General features: G+C 36.7%; 1 protein-coding gene across 4 annotated transcripts in view; it reads left to right on the forward strand.

Annotated features, from left to right (window-relative positions):
* CEP83 (centrosomal protein 83) overlaps positions 1-25,347 on the forward strand; it is a 201,458-nt gene that overhangs the window by 64,252 nt on the left and 111,859 nt on the right. For 3 of the 4 annotated variants that reach the window (XM_030819844.1, XM_030819842.1, XM_030819846.1), the window contains exons 6-10: positions 11,874-12,125; positions 14,923-15,054; positions 20,829-20,943; positions 22,681-22,825; positions 22,939-23,088. In XM_030819844.1, coding sequence (XP_030675704.1) covers positions 11,874-12,125; positions 14,923-15,054; positions 20,829-20,943; positions 22,681-22,825; positions 22,939-23,088 — 794 coding nt within the window. The remainder of the gene's footprint in view (positions 1-11,873; positions 12,126-14,922; positions 15,055-20,828; positions 20,944-22,680; positions 22,826-22,938; positions 23,089-25,347) is intronic. The other variant, XM_030819845.1, reaches the window with a different exon arrangement.

Consider the following 25,347-nt stretch of genomic DNA (forward strand, 5'->3'; position numbering starts at 1 on the left):
TTCTTGGAGGCTTTGTTCGTTTCTTTTTACTCTTTTTTCTCTAACCTTGTCTTCTCGGTTTATTTCATTCATTTGATCTTCAATCACTGATACCCTTTCTTCCACTTCATCGAATCAGCTGTTAAAGCTTCTGCATGCATCATGAAGTTCTCGTGCCATGGTTTGCACTCCATCAGGTCATTTAAGGTCTTCTCTATGCTGTTTATTCTGGTAAGCCATTCATCTAATCTTTTTTCAAGGTTCTTAGCTTCCTTGCAATGGGTTCGAACATCTTCCTTTAGCTTGGAGAAGTTTGTTATTACTGACCTTCTGAAGCCTACTTCTGTCAACTTGTTGGAGTCATTCACTGTCCAGCTTTATTCCATTGCTGGCGAGGAGCTGCGATCCTTTGGAGGAGAAGAGACGCTTCGATTTTTAGAATTTTCAGCTTTTCTGCTCTGGCTTCTCCCCATCTTTTTGGTTTTATCTACCTTTGGTCTTTGATGTTGGTGACCTAAAGATGGGGTTTTGGTGTAGATGATCTTTTTGTTGATGTTGCTGCCATTTCTTTCTGTTTGTTAGTTTTCCTCCTAACAGTCAGGTCCCTCAGCTGCAGGTCTGTTGGAGTTTGCTGGAGTTCCACTCCAGACCCTGTTTGCCTGGATATCACCAGCGGAGGCTGCAGAACAGCAAATATTGCAGAACAGCAAATACTGTTGCCTGATCCTTCCTCTGGAGGCTTTGTCCCAGAGGGTCAGCTGCCTGTATGAGGTGTCTGTTGGCCCCTACTGAGAGGTGTCTCCCAGTTAGGCTACACGGGTGCCAGGGACCCACTTGAGGAGGCAGTCTGTCCGTTCTCAGAGCTCAGAAGCCATGCTGGGAGAACCACTGCTCTCTTCAGAGCTGTCAGACAGGGATGTTTAAGTTTGCAGAAGTTGTCTGCTGCCTTTTGTTCAGCTATGCCCTGCCCACAGAGGTGAAGTCTAGAGGCAGTAGGCCTTGTTGATCTGCGGTGGGCTCTGCCCAGTTTGAGCTTCCTGGCCGTTTTGTTTACCCACTTAAGCCTCAGCAATGGGGGACACCCCTCCCCCTGCCAGGGTGCCACCTCGCAGTTCGATCTCAGACTGCTGTGCTAGCAGTGAGCAAGCAAGGCTTCGTGGGCGTGGGATCCACCGAGCCAGGCATGGGAGAGAATCTCCTTGTTTGCCGGTTGCTAAGACCTTGGGAAAACGCAGTATTTGGGTGGCAGTGTCCCATTTTTCCAGGTAGTCTGTCACAGCTTCCCTTGGCTAGGAAAGGGAAATACCCTGACCCCTTGCACTTCCTGGGTGAGGTGATGCCCCGCCCTGCTTCAGCTTGCCCTCTGTGGGCTGCACTCACTGTCCAACCAGTTCCAGTGAGATGAACCAGGTACCTCAGTTGGAAATGCAGAAACCACCCATCTTCTGTGTCCGTCACACTGGGAGCTGCAGACCAGAGCTGTTCCTAGTTGGCCATCTTGGAACACCCCTCTCCTACTGTTTTCTTAAGTAACATAAAAAGTTAATGTAATAATTTAAAAACTAAGATCTGGGAACTTGAAACTTCGTGTGCAAAATATTTACCGTAATGCCTGATGCGTAGTAGATACTCAATTAATGTTATTAGTTTCATTCATACCTAACAGTTATTATCATGATACCAATTAACATAATAAATATACAGATACTTTTAAGTTGATTTCAGATTTGTAAATCAGAATTTATAGAAGTTGAAGAAGTGAAAGAAATAGGGACAGGAGACACATTTACCTCTAATTTATTGAGTGAAACACTTTATATATAGTTTAAAGTTTATTACATATTTATTTCATGGCATTTTCTTTCTTTCTTTTTTTTTTTTTTTTTGAGACGGAGTCTCGCTCTGTCACCCAGGCTGGAGTGCAGTGGCGCAATCTCGGCTCACTGCAACCTCTGCCTCCTGGGTTTAAGCAATTCTTCTGCCTCAGCCTCCTGAATAGCTGGGAGTATAGGTGTGCATCACCACACCCAGCCAATTTTTGTATTTTTAGTAGAGGTGGGGTTTTGTCATGTGGGCTAGGCTGGTCTTGAACTCCTGACCTCAAGTGATCTACCTACCTCAGCCTCCCAAAGTACTGGGATTACAGGCATGAGCCAATGCACCCAGCCACATTTTTTTTCAATTTAGCAAAATCACTATACTCTTATAAAGAAGCTTTTTACATGTTTGTTTTCCATTAATAATAACACGTAGAATTAAAATGCAATTCAAAATGTAAAAAGTGAAATGTATTTTCATCAAAAGCACAAATTAAAGTCAGTGTAAAAAAAGTTTCCAAATTATTTTCTTTTTTCACTACTTATAATACTTTATTCTACTTAACTTTTTTAAAAAAATAATTTCAAGTTTTATTTTAGATTCAGGGGGTACATGTGTAGATTTGTTACACAGGTATATTGCATGGTGCTGAGGCAGAACTTTTGGGTAATAAAGATTCCGTCACCTAGATGCTGAGCATAGTACCTAATAGGAAGTTTTTGAGCTCTTTCCCCCTCATCCTATCCCCTCTCTAGTAGTCCCCAGTTCTATTGTTCCCATCTTTATGTCCATATGTAGTCAGTGTTTAGCTCCCACTTATAAGTGAGAACATGTGGTATTGGTATTTGGTTTTCTGTTCCTTTGTTAATTTGCTTTGGATGATAGTCTCCAGCTGTATCTGTGTTGCTGCACAGGCACAATTTCATTCATTGTTATGGCTGCATAGTATTCCGTGGTGTATATGTACCACATTTTCTTTATCCAATTCACCATTGATAGGAACCTGAGTTGATTCCATGTTTTTGCTATTGTGAATAGTGCTGTGATGAACATAGGAGTGTATGTGCCTTTTTAATAGAATGATTTATTCTCCTTTCAGTATATACCCAGTAATGGGATTGCTGGAATGGTAGTTCTATTTTTAGTTATTTGAGAAATCACCAGACTGCTTTCCACAGTGGCTGAACTAATTTACATTGCCATCAATAGTGTATAATGTTCCCTTTTTTCTGCAGCCTTACTAGCATCTGTTACTTTTTTTTTCCTTTTAGTAATAGCCATTCTCACTGGTGTGAGATGGTATCTCATTGTGTTTTTAAATTTGCATTTCTGTGATGATTAGTGATGTTGAGCATTTTTTTCATGTTTATTGGCTGCTTATATGTCTTCTTTTGAGAAGTGTCTGTTTATGTACTTTGCCCACTTTATTAATGGGGTTATTTTTTCCTTGTTGAGTTATGTAAATTCCTTATAGATTCTAGATATTAGAACTTTGTCAGATGCATAGTTTGCAGGTATTTTCTCCCATTCTGTGGGTTGTCTGTTTACTCTGTTGATAGTTTCTTTTGCCAAACAAAAGTTCATTAGTTTAATTAGGTCCCAGTTATCAATTTTTGTCTTTGTTGCAATTGCTTTAGACCAGTGGTCCCCAAAGTCCCTGGTGCCATTTGACACTGGGGACTGGTTTCGTGGAAGACAATTATTCCATGAACCAAGGCTTGGGGAGGAATGGTTTCAGGATGAAATTGTTCCACCTTAGATCATCAGGCATTAGGGCATTAAATTCTCATAAGGAGCATGCAACCTAGATCCCTCGGATGTGCAATTTGCAATAGGGTTCACACCACTATGAAAATCTAATGCTGCCACTGATCTGACAGGAGGTAGAGCTCAGGCAGTAATGGTCGCTCACCTGCTGCTCACTTCCTGCTGTGTGGCCCCATTCCTGACAGGCCATGGACTGGTAATGGTCTATGGCCTGAGGTTTGGGGACCCTTGCTTTAGAGGGTCATAAATTTAGTCATAAATTTTTTCCAAGGCTAATGTCCAGAATGGTATTTCCTAATTTATATTGAGTTATCTTTTGGGTGTGGTTAAAAGTAGAGATCCAGTTTCATTCCTTTGCCTATGGCTAGCCAGTTTTCCCAACACCAATTATTAAATAGGGAGTCTTTTCCCCATTGTTTGTTTTTGTCAACTTTGTTGAGCATCAGATCGTTGTAGATATGCAGCTTTATTTCTGGTTACTGTATTCTGTTCCATTTGGCTATATGTCTGTTTTTGTACCAGTATCTTTATATATACTTTTAAAAAATCATGTCAACAATGCTAGGAGTTAGATAATCATCTTCATTTTATAAATGAGAAGATGAAAACAATGAGACTGGCCCAAGGTCACACAACTAGTATATGGTCAGGATTCAAATCTAAGTAGTCTGGGGATTTCTGCTTCTGGCTAGGATGGAATAGGGATGGAATTTACTTTAAGGCCTTTACTGAAAACTGGGACAAAATATAGGAAACCACAGTTTTCAGACATTGGAAAATAGGCAGCACAGGGAAGATCTGAGGGAAGGAAAACAAATGATAAGAGCTCTATGATTGCCCCATCTTAGGTTCTGGAGAGAGTTTCCAGGCCACCGTGCAGAGATAAAAAACCTAAATTGAGCTACATGATCTTTGAGCTGAGGAGTTGGAGTTCAGAATTTGAGAGGCCGAGGAAACTAGAATTTGAAAAGCAGAGTATTGGAGAGCTCCAGAGTTCTGCAGAGGGTAACTTTGCAGTATCGATTAGCTCATGTGTGGAGGAAACTATACAAAGCCAGAGAAAGAAAATTATTTAGGTGGGACAGTCCCTAGAGTTCACATGGGCCTGGGAAAATTTATTTTTCCATTAGACAGAGTGGAAAGATACTCTAATGCATGGTACTTTGAGTAGAAATCTCAGAAGAATTTTGCCTCAGTAGCAGGGCCAAATTATCCATAGACTAAAGGCTATTCTGGTTCTGGTTAACAAGAATAAAAGTAAGATTTGAAAAGATCAGACTACTTCTAAGTACAGTAACATGTTGCTTAATGACAGGGATATGTTCTGAGAAATGTGTCATTAGGCGATTTTGTCATGTGCAAACATCATAGACTATATATATATCTACCTAGATGGCACAGTATACTACATACCTAGCCTATATGGTACAGCCTATTACTCCTAGGCTACAAACCTGTACAGCTTATCACTGTACTGAATACTGTAGGCATTGTAACATAATGGTTAATATTTGTGTACCTAAACATAGAAAAGGTTTAAACAGTGAAAATACAATATTATACTCATGGAACCCCTGTCATATATGTGGACTGTTGTTGACTGAAACTTCATTATGTGGCTCATTACTGTATCTTAGCTGCATTCCAGAACAAAGATTCAGAAATATGTAAAGGAAAGCAAAGAATCCAGCTCTGAAAAAAACATTAAATTCACAATGTCTGACATCCAATCAGAAATGACTGGGCAGCCCAGGTGGGTTCATTGGTGAACTCTATCAGACATTTACGGGAGAATTTATCTTAATTCTCTATAATCTCTTCCAGCAGACAGAATCAGAGGAAATGCCTCCTAACTCATTCTACAAGGCCAGCATTATCCTAATACCAAAACCAGACAAAGACATCTTCACCTGGGTAATAACAAGGGCTCCCATCCTCTGCCATGGTATCACTAGAGACAGTATGAGGAGCTTGGACATCCACTCTCAGCTGGCAGTAATGAGGTACCCTGCCCTCATCCTGCTTGGGTCATGTCCGAGGAGGCCTAGTACGGGGTCAGGACTTCAAGCACTACTCAGCTGTGTGTTGTCAATGGAGGCCACATCTGGCCCTGTGGTATCAATGGAGGTTACATGAGGAGCAGTAATAAATTACTCCTACACTTCCCATCCAGGGAGGTGTCAGTTGAGGCCTAATGGGGAACAAGAACTCCCACCCCTGTTCAGCATGGGTATCATGAGGAGCCCTCCCACCTCGGGTATCAAGAGAAGTAGAGTGGAGAATCGGGACTACTACCACCTCCTGGCAGTAATGAGGTAGCAACACCACCCATCCCCTACCATAGCAATATCACAAAAAGCCAGCTAATACAAACTTTGTTTAAGATCTGGAGTCTCATAACTTAATTCCCCAAATGTCCAAGTTTCCGTTGAAAATCACTTGTCACACCATGAACTAGGAAGGTCTGAAAGTGAATATAAAACACACTAATAGATGCCAACACTGAGATGCAGAGGTGTTAGAATTATTTGACCAACATTTCAAAGCAGCCATGGTAAGAATGATTCAATGAGCAATTACGTGGTTGAAACAAACAAACAAAAAAGACTTAGCAAAGAAACAGAGAATAAAGAGAAGAAAATTCGAAATTTTAGAACTGAAAAATAGAGTAAGAAAGCCTGAGTTGCCAGGCTCAACTGCAGAATGGAAGGGATAGAGGAAAAAATTACTGAACTTAAAGGCAGAACATTAGAAATTACCCAATCTGAACAGACTAGAGAAAATAGATTTAAAAAGCAAATAAACAGAGATTCTCAGTGTCCTGTAGGACTATAACAAAAGACCTAAGATTTCTGTCCTTGAAAGAAGAAAGAGGGCAGGGTGAAAAGGTAATGGAAGAAATAATGACTGAAAACTTTCCAAGTCTGATAAAGGCACAAACATGTAGCTTCAAGAAGCTGAACACATTCACAGCAAGAGATACCATAGTCAGGTTTATAAAAACTATAGGAAAATCTTGAAAGCAGCCCAAGAAATTATCTTACCCATTGGGGAAAACAATTAGAAAACTAGCTCATTTCTCATCAGAAATCATAGAGGCCAGAAGGAAGTGGCACATTATCAAGTGCTGAAAGATAAGGACTGTCAACTCATAATTCTATATCCAGCAAAAATATCCTTCAGGAATGTAGGGGAAATTAAGACATTCTCAAATGAAGGAAAATCAAGAGAACTTTTTGCCAGTAGACCTATCCAAAAGAGAAGTTTGTCTAAACAGGAAGAAAACAGTAAAAAGAAGGAATCTCAAAATATTAGGAAGGATAAATGTACATGGTAAACAAAACTGTGGGTATATGTAATAGACTTCCTTTTGCCTCATGAATTTTCTAAATTTTGTTTGGTGGTTGAAGTAAAAATTTTAACTGATGTGGTTCTAAATGTATAGAGAAAATATTTTAGGTAATTATATTATAAATGAGCAAGGGCAAAGGGATATAAAAGGAGGTGAAGTTTCTATACATCATTCAAACTGACAAAATGAATTCAGTAGACCATGATAAGTTACATAAATATAATAAGTAGAACAACCACTAAGACAGCTATACAAGGAGATACATTTAAAACATTATAGATAAAATGGAATCCTGAAATATGTTCATGTAACAGGCAAGAAAAAGAAAACAGAGAAACTAAAAACAGAGAAGAAACAGAACAAAAGTGACTTAACATATCAATCATAATAAATGTAAATGGTCTGAATACATGAATTAAAATACAGATATTTACAGTGTAGATTTTTAAAAATGACCTAACTGTACTGACAGTCCCCAGATTACAATGGTTGAACTTGGATGATTTTTCAACGTAACAGTGGGTTTATTGGGATGTAACCCCATTGTAAGTCAGGGTGCTCCTTATGACATATGGTTTCTACTGAATGCATGTCACTTTATACCATTGTAAAGTTGAAAAGTTGTAACTTGAACCATCATAAGTCAGGGTCCATATGCTGAGTTGCCGGCATAAACTGCATTTTTCACTTTTTATGAGTTTATTGGGATGTAATTGCATCATAAGTCAAGGGGTAACTGTATGATGTCTATAAGAAACTCCAAGTATAACAGTATAGGCAGTTTGTAAATAAAAGGATATACAAAGATATATCATGGACTCATTAATTAAAAGCAGGAGCAGCAGTATTAATATCAGATAGAGAAGACTTCAGGGCAAAGGAAAATAACAAAGAAAAATACCAGATTTATATAGAAAGAGATTGTATAATGACAAAAGAGGTCAACCCAGCAAGAAGGCACAGGAATACTAAATGTATGTGCACCAGAGGTGCAAAATGTTTGAAGCAAAAATTGATAGAACCAAAAGGAGAAATAGACAAATGTATAATTATAGTTGGTGACTTCATACCCCTCTCTCAACAAGTGATAGAACAGTTAAAAATCAGCAAGGATAAATAAGAACGCAATAACACCATCAACCATCAGAACCTAAAGAACATTTATAAAACATGCCACCCAAGGAGAACACCCAGACATATTCTTTTGAAGTATTCACTGAATGTATATAAATGCTCACTGAACATATACAAGATAGACCATATCCCGGGCTATAAAATAAACCTCAACAAACTTATACAACTTGAAATCATAATGAGTGAGTTTTCTGACCACAATAGAATCAAACTAGAAATTAATAACAGAAAATAACAGGGAAATCTTCAAACACTTGGAACTGAAATGACATACTTAAAAAAATTTATGGGTCAAGGCGGAAATTTGAAAGAAAAACATTTCCATGAGATTACATTTCAAAAAATACATTGGATGAAAATGAAAATGCAGCATATCAAAATTTTAGGACACAGCTAAAGTAGTGCCAAGAAAAATTTATAGCACTAAATACATGCATTAGAAATGAGGAAACAAGTCAGTAATGTAAGCTCCCACCTCAAGAACCTAGAAAAAGAGTATCAAAATAAAAGTAAAGCAAGCAGAAGGAGGGAAATAATAAACATAGCAGAAATTGAAAACAAAAATAATAGAGAAAATCAGTGAAACAAAGAGCTGGTTCTTTGAAAAGATAATAAAATTGACCAACTTTTAGCAAGACTAACAAAAAAGATGGAAGATACAAATTTTCCCTATCTCAGGAATGAAAGAGTATCACTCATGACCTTGCAGACATTAGAAGGGAAATAAGATAATCCTTTGAACAACTCTAATAAATTTGACAATGCAGATGAAATGGATCAATTTCTTAAAAGGTACAAACTACCACAACTCATTTAATGTGAAATTGGCAGTTTGTATAGACCTATTACTGTTAGGGAAATTGAATCTGTAATTTTAAAACTCCCAAAATGAATAGTTAACTAGAGAATTTTACCAGGTGTTTAAAGAAGAATTAGTACCAATTCTACATAATGTCTTCCCCAAAAATGGAAGAGGAATGTTACCAATAGGGGAATCTTGGTTAAAGGATATACAGGATCCCTCTATATTAATCCTTATAATAATTCTTGTGAACCTACCATTATCTGAAAAAGTTTAATTTTAAAAGAAGTAACTGAAGAAAGAAAAGACATACAGCGGAACAAATGATGACAACAGACTTATTTTTACAAGTAATACAAGCCAGAAGACAGTAAAGCAATATCTTTAAAATACTGAAAGAAAAAAGAAACCTAGGTAGTTTGATTCTAGAGCCTTTTCTTTTACCCATATCCCTATGTTATATCGTAAAGGTAATAAAAACAAAGAAGGATGGAGTAATTGGGTAACACTACCTTTCCCTCTTGTGTGCCTTGGGGAATTGAAGTGCTCTCATTTTTTGAAAAGGAAATCAGTCACTATTCCTAGTCCCTATTGTTTCTGTTTAGTTTCCTTTACTTCAATAACTTTTTTAAAAGTAATATTAGTTAACACATTGTCTTATCTGTCAAGTAAGTTTATATTTAGAATAGAATAGAGTAAATATAGAGGTAACTGCAATACAGGCAGATTTAAATAAAGTTCATAAAAGAGAAATTTAAACAAAGCCCTTTGGAAATTTAGAGGAAAGATTGAGAGCACAAGAAATTGAGGACATCAAGGAAGATGACACGTGAGTCTGATTGAGAATGGCGGAAAAGGAAAGAGCTGAGGCTGTATCCAAGATCTGTGCCAAATGTCTGGGACATGAGTGGTGTTATGGCAGTGATTGAATGTAATAAGCTCTGCATCAGCAGAGGTTTTGTGTTTGCTTATCTGCTGAGTTGTATCCTTACTACCTAAAACGGTGTTGGGTACTTAGTAAGTACTCAGTAAATATTTATTGCCTGAATAAATAAATGAATAGCAAAATTAGATGGCAGTTTTGGTAAGAATGATTTGATATGTCTGGTTTAGGAGTTATAAACATGGAATCTAATTCGCAGTCATCAGCTAGCTGTCATCCAGTCTCATAGCTTCAACTATCACTTCAGCTATCACACAGATGCCTCTCAAAATGTGAAAGAAAGCAATAATATAGGAAGTATTCAGGTCAAGAACATTGTGAACTGTGTGACCCCATGTATAAAATGGGGACTACAAGAGAAATTATTGTTAATGTTGATTTTACATGTAGAGCACTTAGCTCAGTATTTGATCCATAGTAAGTACTCAGTAGAGGGCACCATTGTGTGAACTTGAGTTACACATTGACTCCTGACCTTAGATGAGCCATCACACCTCTAACATAGCACATTAAAACCATACCAAGTTACCTCATGTAAAAGGTAAACAGTATCTTAAAGATCAGCTAGCCCAAGTTCTTCATTTAAACTGAGGACAGAATACAGTGGATAAAAAGGTAATCCGGGACCAAACCAGGAAGTAATAGTTATTTGTAAAGCGTGGGAGGAAAAATAGGAGAGAAACACTGATTAGTTGAGCTTTTGAGGGCTTAACTCTAAATGCCACAGCTGCCTTCAAGGATAAATTTTATTCTCTGGAAAATAATATTTGTCTGCTGGATAGCTCTACCTATATTTCTCATTGGCATTTAAATTCAGCATGTCCAAAAACAAACTGGAATTACTATGTGTTAAAACTAAAAAGGTTGTTAGAGTACATCTAATTCAGTTTCCCATTTTACAGGTGTGGAGAACAGATCCTGCCCTGGGGTGGAGGTCTTAAACTTTTTAGATTCATTGATAGTGCTGTGATCAAACAGTTGTTTCTTTGACCACTTTTGCCTAGGTTTTGGAGCATTCCTTTAGGTTTTGTTTTGTTTTTTTTTTGTGGGGTGGGGGTGCTTACAGTGAGCCTTCGATGTTCATCCTGGCTACAAACAACCTCTGTCTTGTTTTGAGCAGTGGTTTTCAACTTCTTTTTAAAAAACAAAAAACCCAGCTGAATCATTTACTTAAGTTGAATCATTTGAAGAAACCCCAAAAAGAGACTAAAAATAGAAGCTTATGGTTAATGCCAGAGATTTGGTGGGGGTGGTGGTAGGGGATAGATAGTTGGGGAGATCAGGAAAGGGAAAGAAAGAGTTCTAGACCCTGATTGCTTGCCCCTGGTCTCTAGAGGTGAGGAGCTTCTGAAATGCCTCAGAGGTTAGGAAACAGTTTGAAACCCACTGATTTGGAGGCCCACGAAGTCCAGCAGTGATAATTGGCATGAATGACAAGACCACTGGTGTCTCTGCTCTGCAAGTTCCCCAGTGACTTTAACACCTGCCCTGGAGTAATGATTTTTCAATTCTTCCTTGAATCTAAGAACTAAGAACTAGGCCATCATTACAATTAGGACTTTAATAAACTCTCAGCTATCATTTAAAAACTCTCATCAATCACATTTGCTTTTATGTACACAGACAGGCAGTTTTTGTGTGAATTAAGTTGCCCTGACATAGATAATTTTATTAGTATAGACTAGCTCAAGAATTACAGTCATGTGAGGAAAAGCTTGGGAGTAGTCAGAGTTTTGGTCATGAACCCCTATAATGTTAAACGATGAATTTTAAAATACTTGATGTATTTTTAATACTTATTTTTATAGTATTATAATTTTAAATTTCAGTCAGCAACTGATTAAGCCCTGTTCTAGACACCACGTGGAGATAGAGGGAAAACAGGACACAGTCCTTGACCTCACATTTGAGTCCCACTAACAAAAAGATAGTGATACTTAACATTTTTTCCTTTGTACTTTATTTCAGCACCTGAGCTTTGTTTTGTGCATTTTTAAATTTTACTGACTTGTAAAGCATGTTCATGACTGAAAATTTAATAATTTAACCTTGTATGCTTTCTTTAAAATTATTATTAGATTGCAAGACTGGAGGAAGATAAAGAAGAACTACGTAACCAGCTGCTTAATGTTGATCTCACAAAAGACAGCAAACGAGTGGAACAACTTGCTCGAGAAAAAGTCTATTTGTGTCAAAAATTAAAAGGTTTAGAGGCTGAAGTGGCGGAATTAAAGGCTGAAAAGGAGAATTCTGAGGCTCAGGTGGAAAATGCCCAAAGAATACAGGTGCGGCAATTGGCTGAGATGCAGGCTACAGTCAGATCCCTGGAGGTAAGATTCTAATTACTTCCCAGTAGAGTATGGCATACTTTTTTAAAGTGCAATTGACAAGCCTTTGATTTTTAGAGTATAAATGTATGCTCTCCAAGCTAATGCTGACGCATTTGTGTAATCCCAAGAGTATTTATTCTTTTAGTAAAGAAGAAAGCTATTGATTCATAAGCAATACGTATGCTACCACATTTACAAAGGGATATTTATTCTTTGGGAGTCAAGTCACCTATCTAAAATGTCTTAACTCTTAAAATGCCACATAATAGAATATGCAAAATAAAAATATATGTATTTGAGTTTCTGAGAGTAAAGTCATCTCAAACCAGAAAGAATAATTTCTTTCAAGATAGTACATTCCTTACACTGGGATTTGAGGTCTTAAAGTCACAAATCCTGTTTGAACAGAAATACCATACTGATGTATCTTATGACAGCTTCTTGCCAGAGTAGTAAAATCCAACTGTAAAGGTATACATGCCTCTACAGAATTATTTCCCTGGGTTCAATAGAGAAAGATAAGTGTTGGCAGACCTGACTGGTACTCCTAGGGGTATTGCCTTATGAAAATTGTTGGCTTCCATTTTATTCAGATACACTTATTATTCTTAGTTCTTAGTGCCTAACTTGTAGCAAACATACCTGTTTAATTGTTTTTGTTTATTTTGTACAGTTCAAAGTGTTTCCTTTTCCTTTGGAATAGTTATAAAATGATTTGGGTGGGGGGGACATTAGCGGGCATTTAATTTGTAGTTAAAATCAATATCCAAATCCAAGATGGTGATTTTTTTTTTCCCCAGGCAGTGGTACAGGAGTACATTGGTACATTTTGAAGAGTAGAAGTTACTTTTTTATTTTGTTACATGACGCTCTGTCAGTATTTACTGGTTTTCTGAATTAAAAGTTGTCAGTATCATTGTACCTTAAACATGAAGCAGTTCATTTTGAGACTGTTTATATTGCCATCCTTCCATCCTTAATGTATTTTACACAGTGACAGAATAAGTGAGATGATTGCAGTTGAATATAGCATACAGTCCTGATGTGAAACTTTCCATTGAGGTCCTTTAGAGTGATTATTTTCAGGGCAAGTTGAATGATGACAAAAGATTTATTTGTGACATTTTCAGAAGAGCCTATATTTAATTTTATCATTTGTCAGATGAAATGAAAATAAGCATATGACAGCAAGCATTTCTTTCTTCTTTAACTTTCTTGGCTATCATTGTGCCCAGAGAGTATTATTTCATATATGAAGAAAATAGTTTTTTTCCCTAATTATTTGTCGAATATAGTCTTTACCATATTTAAGATAGATGTTCCCCAACTTAAGGTGGTTTGACTTATGATTTTTTGACTATATGATGGTGTGAAAGCCATATATGTATTGAAGTACTTTGAATTTTGATCTTTTCCTGGGTTACTGATAATGTGGTGTGATTACTCTTAATGCTGGGTAGCTGCACCGAGCCACAGTTCCCAGTCAGTCACATGATCATGAGGGTAAATAACCCCTTTACAGAGTACTGTGTTGCCAAATGATTTTTTCCAACTCTAGGCTAATGCACGTGTTTTGAGGATGCTTAAGGTAAGCTAGTCTAAGTTATGGACTTAGGTATTTTCAATTTGTGATGGGTTTATCAGGATGTAACCCCATCATAAGTTGAAGAGCATCTATATGTACGAAATGAGATGTTATAAAACTGAAATTTATCCTTTAAATGCCAAAATGTTTTCATTTTAATTATGTTGAGGTCGGGTGGGGTCGCTTACGCCTGTAATCCCATCACTTTGGGAGGCTGAGGTAGCTGGATCCCCTGAGCTCAGGAGTTTGAGATGAGCCCGAACAACACGGGTGAAACCCTGTCTCTACAAAAAATACAAAAATTAGCCAGGCGCCATGGTGTGCACCTGAAGCCCTAGCTACTTGGGAGGCTGAGGCAGGAGAATTGTTTGAGCTCAGGAGGCGGAGGTTGTGGTGAGCCAAGATCATGCCATTGCACTGCAGCCTGGGAGACAGAGCAAGACCTTGTCTCAAAAAAAAAATATATATATATATATAATATATATATATTATTGTATAATATATATAATACGATAATATATAATATACGTATATATTATATAATATATATACGTATATATATTATATATATTATGTTAAGTAGACATGTTTTTTTTAAAAAAGATTTTAGTTCCCCTCCCCTCATGAAAGAGTACTATTGATATTACCATCCAGAAACTTTTTTGACAACCTATAGACTTCGTTAGCAATCTTGTGTCATGAGATCAAGAGCCTCTTTGCTCATACTTAAAAAGTCTGCAGATGAGCTGAGGATTTTGAAATCATATCTTTCCCTGTTTCTTTTTTAAAAAATCATTGATTTTAGATTTTCAATTTTTACTTGTTACTATCAATGAGCCCTGTCTTCTACTTTCTAATATGCTTTTTCCTCTCTGTTGTAGACTGGAAACTTCCAAAATGTTTGAAATCAGTCAGTGTTAAGAGTAAATAGACATCAAATGAATGCCTTAGGTACTTTCTCTCATGAGAGAAGTATATAAACTTTATTTTGTTGATGGTCATTCATATGTTGTTTGTCTAGATACCTTTGTTGCATATTTCCTGGAACACTATCTTTCGTTTGAATTCTACCAATTAGTTTGAGAAAATTTTTGTTACATTGGTATATGTTAATGTGCGGTTTTGTATAATTATAAATGTATTTTAAATAGTGCTTGATTTTGAAATACTTGAAAAATGAATGAATTTTAAAATATTTTGTTTGAATGAAAGGCTGAAAAACAATCAGCTAATTTACGGGCAGAACGCTTGGAAAAAGAGCTACAATCAAGCAGTGAACAAAATACCTTTTTAATTAATAAATTGCATAAAGCTGAACGAGAAATAAATACATTATCCAGTAAAGTAAGTTGTTTTATGTTTCTGTTTCATTCTTTAGAATGTTTGTTACTATATAATGATAAATTTTATTTTTAATAATTGATTTCTTTATACTGAAATGTTTTATTATATCATTCTACCTTCTAAGAAATAAATACATTGATCAGTAGAGTATGTTATCTTATGCCTCTATTTCATTCTTTAGAATGCTTGATACTGTACAGTGACAAATTTTGTGTTTAGTTCTCTGTATTGAAATATTTTTAATCCTATCATTCTACCTTCCAAATACATGCAGAATCTGATCAATTCTTACCACATCCACTGTGACTATTCTAGTCCAAGCCATGATTTTTCTAGGCTCAATTTCTGTGCTAGGTTGCTAACTGGTCTTTCTGCTTTCTACCCATTCAGAGCTCTGTATGATCTGGATCCTGCAGTTTTTCACAGCCATGACCATGTATTTTTCCTCCTGTTCACTTTGCTCCCTTTGGCCTTCTCACTCTTTGAGCAAACTCACTTCTTGCTCAGGGTTTCTGCACTTGTCTGAGCTTGGCTCAGTCTTCCCTCACATATCCACATAACCCCCTGTATGTTGCCTAACCAGGGAGGCTTTCCTTGTCTTCACATTGTAAAACAGCATCTTCCTTCTTCCTCTGCCTTTCTATCTTCCTTACCTGCTTCATAGCTCTTAATACTATCTGATATAGTTATTTGGTTTTTATCTTTTGGTCTCTCCTTTTCTTTCCCACCACCTTCCCCTCAACCCAATATAAGCTCCAAGAGAGCAGGGACATTGTTTTCATCACTACTGTTTTTCCAGCTTCTAGAACGGTGCTGGCACATAGTAGGTACTCAATAAATATTTCTTCAATGAATAAATTAGTAGTAGCAGCATGATCTACATTTATATTCTCCTTAACAGACTGGATTCAAATTCTGATTTTTCCGTTACTAAAAAAAGCTGTGTGACCTTGGGTAGTTCACGGTCTCTCTGAAACGTAAGTGCCTTTGTCTATGAAATGGGACTAATACCTACCTTATAGAGTTGTGGCAAAAATTAAACGCAGCTGATGATGAAAATGATAATAGCAGTGATTATACACTGGTGATATCCTTAAATGAGAAAATATTGTAACATAAAGAATACAGGATTTTTAGTCCATTGACTAGTCTGTATCTCACTGTCTCAATAACTATGTGTAACCTTAGGCAAGTTACCTAATATCATTAGGATCCAATTTCCTTATATCTGTAAGAACCCTTCCAGCCTACTAAGACTGTGTAAGAACTACTAGGAAATAATTTGACTGCCTCCTGATTAACTATAAGTAGATTATATATTTAACAGATACACATTGAATGCTTATAACTATAGAGTATACAAAAAAATAGATATAAAACACACCAGTAAATTCAGGATATAGGGAGTTTCCATGCTTTTCTAGTATAGTATTTATTTCTCTGTGCTTGTATATTAATACACATTGCTAAGAGTTACCTGTCTTTTTAAAGGCACACTTGCATTATTTTGCATATAAATGGAGTATTAAATACCATCCTTCAACTTTAAACAAACCAAGTTTCATCTGAAGTCTTGTATGTAAAGATTCCATTGGAAGGGTAAATTTTAAAATAATATTTCAAACATGACTGCCACAGTTTTCTTTGCAACTTGAAGTTTTCATCAACGTTTTGCAATTGTAGCAAATGGTTGTTTGCAGTGCAAAGGAACACCTGGGGTGTGTTTGTGTAAGTTATTCAAATTCATAAATGTTTGTCAGATTTTAGAACAAAGTTATGTCAGTGTGAGTATCAGTGTCTTGGATTAAAAGGTATTACCAAAGATGGCCTGAAAATGATGACCTTAAAGAGATTTCACATTCAGTGAGGTAAATTCTTCTAGTTCCCTCTTAAGGTTTTTCATTTTCAGAATGCCAATAAAAGGTAGTTTTAAGGAAGCCACCCAACAGAGTTGTCCTTATTTACCTACATTAATTAGGTAATTACGTCTCAGAACTTTGAAAAAGATCAAGATTTAAGTACCGTCTCTTTGGAAGCTGTATCCAGAGCTTCTTAGGTAATACATATTGTCAATTATATTTCCATTTCTTGCTTATTTATACTGTGCGCTTGTGTGTCTTTCTGCGAGTATGTGTACTTTAACAGATACTGACCCCTGTAAAATGCCCAGTCTTGCCAGTTTTGACATTCATTAAAGTTTTGTTAGTAATATCTGAATACTTCCATTGTGTCAAAAACATAAAGCAAATTCACAACATAAAGGCCAGAATCTATATGGCAAACATTCTGTGAAGAACAGGGTGAGTTGGTCCAGTGGAGCTTCAGGAGACCATGAATTGCTTGAAATTTTATGCAGCATTTTAACATGAGCATTTTATTTTTAAAAAATCCCTAATTTTCCAGGATTTGGGACTTGATCACAAAGAACATTAAGAACCAAGGATCTAGGGGCAGAAAGAAACTTTATTGTAACATTTGGAATTTGGTTCAGATTACTCATAGAAAAGTGCTATTATTTGTCATTACTGGGTAATAAATTTTCATACATTATTTTAAGTAAAATTCCTTTTAGTGTATTTTTAGGAAATTAACATTGTTCATATAAGTGATGCATCAGGGATGTTAGGATAATAGAAATAAGGCAATAAAGAAAAACTTAAGATCCATAAATGAGTGCATTTGAATCCAGAGAGGACAGGTAAATTGCTTGAGCATATACCACTGGTTTAACAGCAAAAGTAGGCCTGAAGACAGACCTCACTTGTTGCTTGACTTCCTATTTGGTGTTCTTTCAGTTTCAATAATTATAGGTTAGTTAAAAATGTCTTCTCATTTCAGTAAATTTCAGGGTGAAATGAATAAGAAATAAGTTTTTATAGATCTTGAAGTTACCATGAGATGAATCAACTTCCTATGAAAATAAGATGGCTCTAATTTTCCACCTCATGCAGCTATAGTATGTTTGTTAATGAAATGCTGTGTCATTCTTAACCTTTTACAGTTAGTATATAGTAGCAGGTTATAATTGCATTGGTCATAGTGATTGGATTTTCTTTGTAATTGTATTTCTTCAAAATTTTAAAGTATTTATAATTTAAATTCTATCTGTCCATGAAATCATAATGTAGTAAAATCCAATCTACAGAAAGTTTAAGTATTAAAACAAATTATCAGCTGCTTTCATGTAAACATCATTTTATAAAACTTGCTTTTATAGAAAAGAACTTCCAAAAGGAAATTAAGAATGCAGGCCAGGGCTGGGCACGGTGGCTCACGCTTGTAATCCCAGCACTTTGGGAGGCCGAGGCGGGCGGATCACGAGGTCAGGAGATTGAGACCATGGTGAAACCCCGTCTCTACTAAAAATACAAAAAATTAGCCGGGCGTGGTGGCGGGCGCCTGTAGTCCCAGCTACTCGGAGAGGCTGAGGCAGGAGAATGGCGTGAACCCGGGAGGCGGAGCTTGCAGTGAGCCAAGATTGCGCCACTTCACTCCAGCCTGGGTGACAGAGCGAGACTCCGTCTCAAAAAAAAAAAAAAAAAAAAAAATGCAGGCCAGGCGTGGTGGCTTACTCCTGTAATCCCAGCACTTTGGAAGGCTGAGGCAGGTGGATCACGAGGTCAGGAGTTCAAGACCAGCCTGGCCAAGATGGTGAAACCCCATCTCTACTAAAAATACAAAATTTAGCCAGGTGTGGTGGTGCATGCCTGTAATCCTAGCTACTCAGGAGGCTGAGGCAGAGAATTTGCTTGGACCCAGGAGATGGAGGTTGCAGTAAGCTGAGATCAAGCCACTGTACTCCAGCCTGGGCGACAGAGCGAGACTCTGTCTCAAAAAATAAATAAATAAAAATGCAAAACTGATGTCGCACAGGGTCGCCATTTTATGTACGGTCATTTAAAAATCTACGAGTTAATTTGGAGGGATGTTTTATTCTAGTTACCAGTACAAAGGCAGTACTCACTTTTCTGTTTATTTCGTTGAGATGAGGATTTTGCATGAAACTATTCTTTGAAACATTTTCAGGACCTTTTGTTGATGGAGTATCTTCCAATAAGACACTTCTGTTTCTCATCCTTGCCCTCTTTGGCTCTAGGACCTCTTTTTGATTTGTGTCTGACTCCCAACTCCAGTATTTATGGGGTTTTATTGGACTCTTAAGTAAATTGTGTTTTACTTTCCTGTTTCTACCGTCTCACATTTTCTGTATTTGACTTGTATATATTTGTAGTTTCCTACTCTGATTCCATACTTTTATATATTTGGATAATATATCAGAAAACGGGTTAATCTAACCTTTGTGTTTGTATTGATTAAATCCTTATTATATGACTATATTTAATTTTAGAAGCTCCTTACCAAAGAGAAGGGCTATGGAAAATGAATTTATATGATTTATACTTGTTCCTGCCCCTATCCCCTACCTAATACTTGTGTACATGCGCACACAATCTATACACATACACTATCTTGTCACCAGATTCAGTTGATTCTTCCTTCCCCCCTCCGTTTATTCATTTCTTGCCTCTTAATTTATTTACCTTCAATTTCTTAAGCCAACAGATTCGCATTAGTTAATTGTGCCACCTTCAACAGCTAACCTGAAAAAAAACCCTTTTGTATGGTACATAAAGTTTATTCCCTGCCATTCCTCCACTGATATCACATCTTCTGGTGCTCTACATGTAATACATAGCTTGTTTTAAGAGCAGACCATGTGATGTTATACATATAATAACATTTTGTATGCTGTTCCTTCTACCTAGAGTAGCTTCTTTGTCCCCAACACATTTTTTATTCTTAAATTTAATTTTAATTTTTTTTACAGACAAGGTCTCACTCTGTCGCCCAGGCTGGAGTACATTGGCACGATCATAGCACTGCAGCCTCATACCCCTAGACTCAAGTGATCCTCTTACCTCAGTCTCCCCAGTGGCTGGGACTAAGGGGCATGTCATGTCTGGCTAATTTTTAAATTTTTTTTTAGAGAAAGGATCTCACTATGTTGCCCAGGCTGGTCTCCAACACCAGGCCTCAAACACTTCCTTCTGCCACAGCCTCTTGAGTAGCTGGGATTTTAGATGCAAGTTACTGTGTCCAGCTGTGGAGACTTTTTAAAAGGAAGGTTTCAGGCCAAGTGCAGTGGATTACACCTATAATCCTAGCACTTTAGGAGGCCAAAGCAGGAGGATTGCTTGAGGCCAGGAGTTTGAGATCAGCCTGGTCAACATAGCAAGACCCCATAGCTACAAAAAAATTGAAAAATTATCTGAGTGTGGTGGTGTGCACCTGTAGTCCTGACAGCTACTTGAAATGCTGAGGAGAGAGGATCACTTGAGCTCAGGAGTTTGAAGTTAAAGTGAGCTATGATCGTGCCACTGCACTCCAGCCTGGATGACATAGCGAGACCCTGTCTTTTAGAAATATTAACAAATTTTAAAAGTTTCAGGATTTTTTCCCTGCAGATTTTCCAATCATTGAGTATTTGATTTTAGATACTTGTAATTAAGTCTTTAAGGCAAGATTAAGCCAGAGGACCATACACAGATATTCGTAAAGAAATGCCTCTGTTCTGTTAGGAAAGAACAGTGTTTTCTTGATGTCTCCTTATTTGAAGTACTGTTGTTGCAGGCACTGACACTCCTTTCTTCTTGGAAGGTACTTAGACTCCACTTTACTACCAAAGCATTTTCTTGTTTCCACTTACGTTTTGGGGTAAGTATTGAATGGCAAGAAAATGACCAATAGTAATTTCAGTTTTTAATTATCAACAGGTAAAAGAACTTAAACATTCAAACAAACTGGAAATAACAGACATCAAACTGGAGACTGCAAGAGCTAAGAGTGAGCTAGAAAGAGAAAGGAATAAGATTCAAAGTGAACTGGATGGTAATATGTGATTTCCCTTGCTGCTGCTGCTGCTGCTGCTGCTTATTTTCAGATATGAACTCAAATTATTAAAGTAGTTGAACCTGAATTTTTATTTCCAAATTTTCAACTTAATTTAGTTTTAATTTTGGAGTACATATGAAATGTTTATTATATGTTGAGTGTTTTGTTCATTGTAAGATTTAATAACTTTAAAAAAATCAGTCTTATGTTTTTATCATAGTTGTTGGATACATAAATGAATTTTGTAAATGGGATGCCATACTTCCTGATTTATAAATTTTAAATCTATTTATGGTGTAGTTATTGTCCCAGGACATTTTAAGTCTAGAGAATGTGAGGAAGATAATTGGGTTCCAGGCATAATTTTTTTCAATTAAAAAAATTTTTTTTATGTAGTCCCCAGGCCAGTTCATTGTAGCCTACTGCAGAGTAGGCTTATTTATTTATTTTTTATTTTTGAGACGGAGTCTCGCTCTGTCCCCCTGGCTGGAGTGCAGTGGCATGATCTCGGCTCACTGCAAGCTCTGCCTCCCAGGTTCACGCCGTTCTCCTGCCTCAGCCTCCCGAATAGCTGGGACTACAGGCGCCCACCACCAGGCTGGCTATTTTTTTGTATTTTTAGTAGAGACAGCATTTCACCGTGTTAGGCAGGATGGTCTTGATCTTCTGACCTCGTGATCCGCCTGCCTCGGCCTCCCAAAGTACTGGGATTACAGGCATGAGCCACTGTGCCTGGCCGAGTAGGCTTATTTTTAAGTTCCAGTTTAATCTTAGAACATCCATCTCATCAGATTTCCTCATTATTTATGTTGTTTCTAACTTGAAGTATTTAAATAAGCTTACCTTTGGCCTGTAGCTATCCTTGAGTTGATCTGTAGTTGAACTCATTTCAGACAGAGTTTATGATGAATGCCTTTCATATTTTGAAATGGGGTCTCACCATGTTGCCCAGGCTAGCCTTGAACTCCTGGGCTCAAATGATCCTCCTGCCTAAGCGTCCTCAGTAGCTGGGACTACAGGTGCTAACACCGTGTCTGGCTGCTATGAATGGTTTTTTTCCAATTATTAATTTCTATTTATTGACTCATGGATTTCCATAGAGTTAGGGAGTAAATTTTTTTAGGAACTTAAAGAATGCTGCATTTTGTTTTTACTTTGAGTTAGATGTGAATTTGGTTTAGTTATTCCATCTGCAAAGTATTTGCCATTTCATCACAAAGATTTCTGAATTCATTGTACAAACTTGAAAGTGTCCCTGTTATTTATACTTCTGCTAGAGATCTAGCAATTCTGCTAGAGATCTAGCAATTCTGCTAGAATCAATAGGTTTTGAAGGGTTTTGTGAATTTCACTCTGCTATTGGCCAGCTTTGTCTATGATGCTGTCTTAGAGGCTTAGGTCACAGAACCTCTTTAGAGGTGAAGTAAGTAAACCTCTGGTTATCATCCAGGTTGATCTCAACTCTCAGTGTTCGAATGAGTAAATGTATACAGCCTTTTATTAAAGTTTTTATGTGTGTATGCACTAAATAAACAGTGACAGGAAAATTTGCTGTGAGTTTTAGCCTGTTTCATTCTTATTTTAAGAGTGTTTATTAATGATGTGAGTATTGTTGAGAATAGACTTTCTACATTTTTTAGTTGTCTTACCAGCTTATGAATGCTTGCTGTTAAATGTGATTTTTCATCTTAATAACATTGAATATAGTACACTTTTCTCCTTAAAAAACACTAGGATTACAGTCAGACAATGAAATTCTCAAAGCAGCTGTTGAACACCACAAAGTGCTCTTAGTAGAAAAGGATCGTGAATTAATACGTAAAGTACAAGCTGCCAAAGAAGAAGGTTATCAAAAACTTGTGGTATTACAAGATGAAAAGTAAGTAGTTAATTACCTTAGTTTGACTTAAATATCCTTGCAAATGAAAACATTTTGCTGTCATATCATCTTTATTATAGTTCTCGTAACATAATTATGATCTCTTGTTTTAGGTTAGAACTCGAGAACAGATTAGCAGATTTGGAGAAAATGAAAGTGGAACATGATGTCTGGAGGCAATCTGAAAAGGATCAGTATGAAGAGAAATTGCGGGCTTCACAGATGGCAGAAGAGATCACCAGGAAGGAGCTTCAGAGTGTTAGGTTATATATACATATATATTTAAAGTTTTTCATGTTGAAATAAGGTCAGAGTTAACAAAATGATGTACAACTAGTACAAAGAATTCCCATGTGCCCTTCACCCTGATCTCCCAAATACAAATACCTATGTAACCATATTATAATAATCAAGATTAAGAAATTAACATGAATATAATCAGGAAATCAGGCATTACTGTTATAAAATCTATTAACTGTACTCAAATTTTACCAGTTGTCCCACTGATGTCTTTTTTTCTGGTCTAAAACCCAATTCAGGATCACATGTTGCATTTAGTTACTTTTAATCTGGAACGTATGAACACTTTGACAAACACTTGTCAGTATTTTATATATCCTCTCTCAGTTTGGTTTTGTATTGCATTTTTCATGGTTAAATTCAGGTTAGGCATTTTTAGCAAAACATCAGAGTCATGCGTCCTCAGTGAATCATATTAGGAGTTTCATGATTTGGCCCCTTAACTGGTGATTTTAACCTTGATCACTTGGTTAAGGTGGTATCTGCCATATTTTTCCCCTATAAAATTACTATTTTTTCCCTTTGTAATATATAATTATCTTGTGGTTGCCCATATGATATTTCAAGTCTGTGTAAGTATTCTCATATTTTGCCTTTATATAATCTTCCATTAATTTTAGTATCCATTGATAATTCTTATCTGAAACAGTTAAAACTCTAGCATTTGCCAAATGGTGATCTTTCCATTTCTATGATCCTTCCTCATTTATTAGTTGGAATTCTCCTGAAAGGAAGAGCTTTCCCTTCTCCTCTAAATATATTTATATCATTGTGGATTTATACATTCATATTTTTTCTATAGATTATAAGATTTTGTTTTGTTTTTTTTTTTTGTTGCTCAACTTTTCTCAGATTTGGCTATTGGAAGATCTTTCAAGTTGAATCCCATGTCCTTTTGACATAATCCCACCATTTATTGTGACTTTTTTCTGTCATTACAGGATGTTCTGTGACTCTCTTTCACTTTCCCTGCCCCAGCCCTGGAATTAAACATTTCTCTGAGGTGCTTTGATTCCTTTTTAACTGGAGAATGGCATTTAGAAACCAAAATCTCAACTCTAGGTATGCTTATTGTACTAGAGAGTCATTGCTTCTAGGTCCTTCCAGTGAACTGAAAAGTACACATTTACATCTATTTCTTTATTTTTTCTCTATATTAATAATCTTGAGTTTACATTGATATTTCCAGTTCTGTTCCAGCACCATGGAGTTCATTCTGGCCTTCCTCTTTTCATACTTGCAATTCTTTTGACAGTGAGAAAACTGGCATTCATTATTCATACTGTATTTACTTGTTTCCTCAGTCCTAAAATATAAAGTTGTTTTAGAATTGCTAACTCATCACTCAATGAAAAACAAACCTATTAACTTACATGTAATATTTGTGTATAGTTGTTTTTATCTTTAACCTTAGAGTATATAGTCAAAATATTGTTTTCCAAAGTTGCTTAGGATTTTTCTCACCAAATTCTCCTTTAATGTGGTTTGTTATTCACATATAAAGCAGGTTTATTCTTTCTATTCTATTCTGAGTCCATACCTCATCCTTGTTTATTTATTTATTAATATATTGGGCATTTGAAATGTCTGCATGGTTCTAAAGGACAGAACTATAATACACCAAAAAAAAAAAAACCCTCAAAAAAGTGCCACTTCCCACATCTACTCTACCCTGTTCCCATTTCCCTCATCTTTTCTCATCTATCCTTCCCCTATGTGAGATTAATCTCATTAGTTTCTGGTTTAGACTTCCTACATTTTTTGTTTGTTTGTTTGTTTTTGTTCCTCACAAATATCAGATGTCATTGTATTTTTCCTTCTTTCTTATCAGTGTACTCTGGAAACTGCTTCAGATTAGTTCATAGAGATTAACCTCATTCTTTTTTATGGCTGCATAGCACTCCACTATGTGTATCTATCAGTGTTTAGTGAGATAGTCTCCTATGTTTATTTAGTTTCCAATATTTTGTCTTTTTTTTTTTTTTTTGAAAATGAGTCTTGCTCTGTTGCCCAGGCTGGAGGGCAGTGGGGCGATCTTGGCTCACTGCAGCCTCTGCCTCTGCCTCTGGGATTCAAGCGATTCTCCTGCCTCCTGAGTAGCTGAGATTACAGGTGTATGTCACCACGACTGGCTAAATTTTGTATTTTTAATATAGGTGGGGTTTCACCATGTTGGCCAGGCTGCTCTCAAACTTCGGGCTTCAGGTGATCTGCCCACCTCA

Source organism: Nomascus leucogenys, chromosome 10 (genome assembly GCF_006542625.1).
Source record: "Nomascus leucogenys isolate Asia chromosome 10, Asia_NLE_v1, whole genome shotgun sequence".
NCBI lineage: Eukaryota > Metazoa > Chordata > Mammalia > Primates > Hylobatidae > Nomascus > Nomascus leucogenys.